Here is a 7761-nt window from a genome sequence, read left to right as displayed (position 1 = left end):
AAGGTTGACACAAGGGTAAAATCATGTTAAGTCTGATTTGGAGGTTAGGTGTCGGAGTGGCAATTAGTTCCTGGAGAGTGGAGACATTGATCAATATGTCGCATTGTTTGGGTGGAAAAATATCAAACTATGCCATTATAAGTGAACAGAGTGTGTTTTCTTTGGATTTCAAAGTATCTTTAGTAATTTGGTGGACACTTGGTTTAGGGCATACCTTATTGTTATACCAGCCAGCTGAACCTCATCTTATCTCCTAGTATCAAGGATTGTTATCAGTTGTGCCAGCTTGATTTTGCTATCAGTTTATTCAAATATGTTGCTAAATTATCAGCTTATTCAAATGTTTGTTGATAAGTTGTAATTTATCTTATCTAGTTTATCTGGTTGTTATAGGTTGTTATCAGTTCAAATATACTGATAACCCTTGTGTATAAATACTGTTACGCAGCAATAGAAAAAGATGTCATTCCATTCAATTCTCTACACTAATGCTTAGAGCAATGATTTTTATTTTTTTTTTACTTTGAAACAAATTTGTTTGCCTTTTAAAAAACAATTATCGGAATTTGCTAATCTTGGACCATACACAATTATTTCTCCTCCAAATACCAAGAATCAAGGAATACTAAGCTATCAATTTTCAGATGACTTTCAAGTTCCCTCAAGCACACCACTTGCAGCTTAAAATAAAACTCTTGTATAGCTTTACTGTACCAAATGACAAGTCTCACACAGAATCTTAGAACCACTACACATAATTAAAAATAAACTTAAGCACGTATCAAGAAACTCAAAGACTATTATTCTTAAACAACTTTTTGGAGTTAGGTTTTTTTCGCATTATTATAGATACAAAAACTATGGGAAAAATTGGATTTAATTGTCAACTACATCTATCGAAAATAAGATTGACAACAAATTCAAATGAATTGAGACAATAGTCACTAAGGCACACTTTGCTTTCAAATACAAATACATTAAATGAATGTTATGCTAAGCCCAAATTTTACCTCTCAAAACTAATTTATTAAAGAGTAAATTACAAATGTCTCCCCTCAAATTTAAGGAAATTACATATATCTCTCATCCTTTTGAAAAATTTACACGTCTCTCTTGAGGTTTAAGCAAATTACATGTCTCCCTTCTGTTTTTCAAACCTATACAGATTTTTTAAATGTTGTCTAAGCATTTGACAATAGCAATTAATGTACATTGACAATTTTGTTTTAAAAAATGTTAAAATAAGTTTTCATCTTCATAAATATGAAAATGTTTTGAATCCGTAACTACAAAAAGTTGTCTATTTTTCGTCCCTGCAAAATTTAAATGTTACTTTTTGGCCCGGAGTTAGGTTGGGTACATTTGAACCAACTTGCAAGTTGTTGTATAAAGTGTTAGGTTTTTAACTTTTCTACATCGATTACATGCCCGAAGTTAGATTTGGATACATCCAAACCTAGGTGTATACTTTTGTAGAAAATGTTAGGTTTTTCAACTTTTCTGACACTTTCTACAACAACATATGCGTAGGTTCGGATATACGTGAATCTAGCTTCAAGCCAAAAAGTAATAGATTTAAATTTTGAGTACGAAAACTAGATTAAATTTTTTGCAGTGATATATTTCAAACATTTCCATATTTATGAGGACAAAAAATATATTTTAATCTTTTTTAATCAAAATTGTCAACACACATGACTTGTTACGGTTAAATGTTTAGACGACATTTAGAGGATTTGTGTAGATTTTAAAAACAGAAGGAAGACGTGTATAATTTTCCTAAACCTCGGGAGAGACATGTCTAAGTTTTACAAAGGAGGAAAGACATAATTTTCTTAAACCTCAAGAGAGACATGTGTAATTTACTTTTTATTAAAATATTCAATTTGGTCTTTGAAACCCAATTAGTGTCTAGAGTCTCTAAATTGAGCTACAATTAGCCAGTGTTTCACATCTAACATGAAACTTGCCTAGCCAAAAATAAACTAACATCCTTACCTTAGATAAGAAAAATAAAAGAAACAGCAAAAAAAAAAGAAGAAGAAGAAGAAGAAGAAAACTAACAAAGTAGAAAGGACAAGAATGTAAAAGTTTCAGGTCTCGGTTGTGTCTAAACTTGTTACAATCTCTTCCATAGAAGAGATAGGTAGTTTGCTCCCTGAGCTCAATTTGTGCACATCCTGGCTTGAATAAATGAAGATTCTTCTCACCATTTTACAGAATTCACTGAAAGAACATAATAATACCAATCAATATATATGGTATTTATATTAATAGTGAGAAAGAAGTTGTTAATAATTGGTTCATATAAACAAGGAAGTTTAATGATGGTTAGTTTACAATATTATCTATTCTATTAACAAAGAAAAGTAGGCATTCTCCATTTTTTCATCCCAAAATTACCAGACTTATTGTAATTTAACTTTAGCATGCATTACAATCAAACAAATAAAACATATCCAGTGATCAACAAAAATATTAAAAATGTTGTTACCTAATCATATTACACTTTCCCTCTTCACTATTCCCATTAAGCTTCACCCATATCTCTGATTCTTTTTTTCAATCTCTTTCGTGCTTTCCTTTTTTCTCTCATATTCTTTCTTAATAGTAACATTCGTGCCAAATAAACCAACAAAATCTCTAAAACTTCTCTCTTATATTCTTCTTCCATTTTACTAACAAGTTTGTATTTATGTTCCGATTAAGTTCTAAAGCTTGAAGAGTATAAGTCCATGATTCTTAATAACTTCTACACCTGCAATTTTTATATATAATATAATTTTCTTATTTCATTCCACTTTCTGCACTACTCGTTTTCTTAACAGCACTATACATTACTGTGTATAAAGAGATACTCACAGCCATGGATCATCACCAACAAGCATCATATCCCCTTCATCATCAGTGAAGACAATTTCCCACTTATTCCTAAGTTGAAGTTGTCCCTTTATGTCAAACATCTTCTCCAATTCATCTACAAGTTGATCATATCCATCCAATGTGGTCAAATCCACGGCACGACCCACTGCAACCCCCTGCATTTGAACCTTTTTGACATGTTTTGAAACAAAAGGCTTACTTCAGTAATTTTTCATACAAGACTATAAAACTAACTTTATTATCTAAATAAGCAACACATGTGACATGTCAAGCACCTTAGTGCAACTTCTGCTACAAACTTGTTTGCTTTGAGTCTCTTTTGGAGATAGTTGTAGCTGTTCTTGGTTCCATTCTTTAGAAGCCTTTGAGATATCGGACACATGGTTTACATCAATTTTGCACTCAGAGGTGATTCCAGATGCATTCTCTGCAGAAAGAGAGTTGTTCCTTGCATGATCAATAAGGTCAATCCCAAACAATCTATAACTTGTAGCAGCCTCTACTTTGTTGATCTCCTTGTCAACCTGGTCAAGGAAATGATCATTGTTCAATCTCTCTGAGTGAGGTTTTGAAATAGGCCAAGCTGAGATGCTCTTGCTATCATCGGTTGTGTCATGATATAATTGAGAAGGAGAAGATAGCCAACTTGCTTCTGTCTGATTCATTGATATACCATTGTTGCTGCTTTTACTGTTATGATGCCACATATGGGAACTACTGTCACTCCTTTTGATTTCGGCCATGACACTAAGTTTTGCCATATCAGACTGTGTCAGTCCAGCATCCCAGAAAGTAGGGAAAGCTAATGGTGTGTCTCCTTTGAAAATGAAATGCAAGTGTCAAGAAAGATTGATCGATACAAGAATTGGAGAGTTAAACATCAATTTGGACCCTGAAGTTAGCACCACTTGGAACTTTGGTCCTTGATATTATTTAAAACAACAATTTATTCTGTGAATTGGCATCACTAGTCAGTTTAGTCCTTGATATTATGAAAAGGAAAATTTAGTTCCTGACTTTAGCTATAGTCAAGGACTAAATTCTCTTTGTTAGGGACCAAATTGATTGATAATGTTAATCATAGAAACTAAATTGACCCATTACCAAAGTTAGGAATTAAATTTGTTTTTTCATAATGAAGAACCAAATTGATTGGTGATACTGATATCAATTTCAATGACAAAATTGATGTTTTACTTAGAATTGGAAAGGATTAAAAGAGGTAATTCCTCACCAAGATCTGCAAGTTCACTTGCTTGCCGTGGCCTTTTATTCTTTATAGCAGCAGTTTGAGATGATGTAGTAGGAACAGAAGCCAGAATGGGTTCTATCTCCCATGGTAAAACTCTATCAGGTCTTGGAAAAGATGCAGGTTCATCCCATTGAACCTGGAAGTAGATGACAAGAATAGATGAATACCACACAACAACAAAAAATAAGAGGACAATTTCATAGTCAAAGATGACAATACCTTAAGAGATCGCCAATTTGAATTTACCCAGTGAGGGGAAATATCCTCTACTCCAACTATTGTGCCCGAAAATCTAATAAACCGTGTTTTAGAATATCTAATGAAAATGTCACTCACAAAGACAAACTATAGCAGTAAATTTTGGTACCTTTTGTAATTTTCAGGGGATTCATCCCCTTCAAACCTTGTCTTGAATCTCATACCAACATTACATTTTTGGTTGATAGCCTCCAAATACTTGTTCACACTAACAATGAACTGGCTTGCCCTAAGAAAAACAAATCTCCATGTCAACAATCATATGGATTACTCTAATAGTATCATCAGAGGTTCTATTTCCTAGTTATTTTTGCAACAATTAGAAGTTCTACCTTGGCTTATAATATACAACAAAAAGAGTCTGAGTTGCTACAGCATGAGATGCAGTTGCAAGAACTCCTAGGTGCATGCTCTGACTAGAAATCACAGATGATGGCATGCTGCTCTGCACAGGAGCAATGCGCCTCACTCCAACCCGCAATTCTCCATTGTTCCCTCTACACACAAAATCTTATTTGAATAAGGCTTGCACAGTCAAATAGATAAAAAATTCTTCCATGATTTTATCAAGGCTTTAAATTGTAGTCACTAATGCAGCTTTATTGCGATCATTAATATTGCGGAAAGTTACAGAAAAAAATGTGGTTGATGTGGGTACAATTGCAGTCACAAACACCCCAAAAACATTGATGATTATAGCTTTAATTCCTGTCGTGGATAGTTTTTAAAAAACCTTGGATTTTATAGTAGAAGATATCTGCTGAACCATGTGAAGGAAACCAACAAAAGTGAAAAAAATCAAATCAAATTTACATGCCTCAGAAACACAAAGGTGTCTCCAGCAACTAATCTCTTGGAAGTCACAAAATTACTCCATCCAGTTGTGAGCAAGTGTCTACGTGGCTGACCTGGATAGAAAGGAAAATAGATTGAAGGCAAAAACATTAGGCCACTAGCCCACTAGTAAGTAGTAACCACAAACCAGAAGGACCCAAAATATAATTCCTCACATCCTTTACCTCTAAATATATGCTTAAAGCGCCATTCATAGCCCTGAAGATCCTTGGCAACCAATTCCTGAGTTGGGGTTGATTTAGACATGTCCTGAGACGAAAAATAAAAGAGTTTTTAGTAACATCACAAAGCAACCTAGATTTGGTGTTGGAACCAAAATAAAATCAATAAAAAAGTTAAACCAAAGAGATAGTAGTATTACCAAAGCTGGAAGGCATTCAGTGGCATGCTTCCTGAGGACAGAGAAGCCACCATGGGTGCTTGTATCAGAGGCAGTTAAGACCTTGCAGAAGGAGTGAACTCTTGGACTTGGAAGTTCAGCAGGGCACGGATCAGGGCTCATAGGCTCAGCTTGCTAAGACATTTGTTCCATTAGAAATCTAAACAATGGGAGAAAACAATCTAATCTAAGGTTGACCGTGAAATAACTTTGAGAATCATAAGGGGCAGCTACATCCTTACATTAGATTCCGGCACTAGAGTAATCTGTGCATAAACCTCATCTGTTTCTTGTTCAGCCTAAGCATATCCAAATTCAAGGTAACTTTTAGTTTTCCACCCAACCTTCTTTGCAAAACTCCAACAATATATTATTGTTAATATAAAATAACTCAACACCATACTGTACATTAGGATCCTGCTTCGCTAAAGTGAACTATTCAGTTTAGAGGGTTATGTAACTAATATCAGTTGAGAAAATCAAGAGTCCATGTTAGGTGCACATGTGTAACAAATCATTGATATATTGGAATATTAACAGCTGATTTCTCATCAATGACTAAGATTAGGAGCCAAATCCCAACTCAGGAGGCCAGATAATCATTTAACCATTTTTTCAGAAAGCAAACAAGATTTTTATTGTTTATTTATGAAATCAAAATAAGAAAATTTTAAGGGAAGGAGAAAAGGAGGGAGAACACTACCAGAAGTTAATTAATTAACAACATATGACCAAATTTTTACATGGTAAGTTGGTAACTACAAAACCAAGATGAATATAATCATTTAACCATTTTTTCAGAAACCAAACAAGATTTTTATTGTTTATTTATGAAATCAAAATAAGAAAATTTTAAGGGAAGGAGAAAAGGAGGGAGAACACTACCAGAAGTTAATTAATTAACAACATATGACCAAATTTTTACATGGTAAGTTGGTAACTCCAAAATCAAGAAGAATATCTTTCCAATTTTTCAACAACCAAACAAGATTTATTCATTTTTTTCCCTCAAAAAATAAGGTGGAAGAAAAACGAAAAGAAATTAGGATCGCAGAGAAAATCAGAAAATTACCAGTAAATGGACGTTGACGACACGACAAAGGATCTTGGAGGGAAGCTTGAAGAGTGGAATCCTTTGGTTTAGTTCCTGATTTGTTGATACTTCTAACTACAGCCGGAAAAAAAAACATATAAAGCAATAAAAGCAGTTAAACAAAATTAGGAAAAAAAAAAAAAAGAATCCAACTTAACCAAAACAAGCATCCAACACCACCAACAATATTCTGAGACAACCTACGACCCCAGATTAAAAAGAACAAAGAATTTTCCTTAAGTATCGATAAAAACTAACTTGTTCCATGTGCCCCTGAGGGAAATAGAAGACCCTTTGGCCAGTACGAGGAACTTCCACATGGGGTCCTGCACACGCTTTCCATAGTTGCTCATAGAGTTCATCTTCTTCTCCTCCTCCACCACGGTTCAACGACATCGTTTAAGGTTGTATTGTAATCAATTCAAAGCTGTTGTTTTTCTTCTTCAGAGTCTGTGACTGTGACCAATGAATCTAAGTCCATGACATCATCATTGTCATAAGGGTGTGCAAAGTAGGAATGAGGATGATGATCGCAGTGTGATGGTGTCACAGATGATAACTAAATGGAATGATTATGCGTTGACAGAGAATTTATGAGAGGAAGCAGCTTTTGGAATCGTGTCTGCTAATCCTATGCTACCTGCTGCTGCTACCGTTACAGACACACCTCTTTCTCTCTCTTTTGTGTAAGGTAAGCAAACGGCGTTCCTTCTTGGAATGCTAGTACCACATAACTGCATAACAACTCTCCTCCGTTAGAGGTGTATGTGTTGTGTTTGTCCGTTTTATAATAAGGCTGTGGCATTCGTTTAGTGTTGTGTGGCACCTGTGTGTGCCCTGTTCCGAATTAAGGTTTTTAATTTAATTTATTTATATTACTATAAATATAAACAATTGCTGCTGATGTAGACGTAATTGTGCCATTGTGTTACCAATTACAGTTACCATATATGTAGTAAAAATCTCTAAAATCTACAGTATTATGGTTAGAATTGGGTTAACAATCCCCCCCCCCCCCCCCCCCCCCTCTTTTTTTCTTTC

At 34.4% G+C, this 7761-nt stretch overlaps 1 protein-coding gene across 2 annotated transcripts; it reads right to left on the bottom strand.

The window, feature by feature from the left end:
- Positions 1-938: 938 nt before the first annotated feature.
- Positions 939-7496, bottom strand: LOC114396456 (auxin response factor 9-like). Of its 2 annotated transcripts, XM_028358437.1 has the most exons (13): positions 6979-7496; positions 6700-6795; positions 5870-5926; positions 5610-5762; positions 5413-5497; positions 5211-5301; positions 4726-4890; positions 4503-4622; positions 4355-4427; positions 4118-4271; positions 3159-3700; positions 2863-3050; positions 939-2226 (listed from the first exon to the last, which is right to left on the bottom strand). In XM_028358437.1, exons 1-13 carry the CDS (start codon positions 7114-7116, stop codon positions 2094-2096), a joined length of 1995 nt encoding a protein of 664 aa, XP_028214238.1. In that variant the 5' UTR covers positions 7117-7496; the 3' UTR covers positions 939-2093. The 2 variants fall into 2 exon arrangements, with proteins under 2 accessions (XP_028214238.1, XP_028214239.1); XM_028358438.1 differs by lacking the exon at positions 6979-7496 and having other exon boundaries at positions 5610-5787; positions 6700-6774.
- Between the last annotated feature and the right edge of the window lie 265 nt (positions 7497-7761).

The sequence above is a fragment of the Glycine soja genome, chromosome 18 (assembly GCF_004193775.1).
Source record: "Glycine soja cultivar W05 chromosome 18, ASM419377v2, whole genome shotgun sequence".
NCBI classification, from domain to species: Eukaryota; Viridiplantae; Streptophyta; class Magnoliopsida; order Fabales; family Fabaceae; genus Glycine; species Glycine soja.
This window is presented reverse-complemented; position numbering and strand designations above follow the sequence as displayed.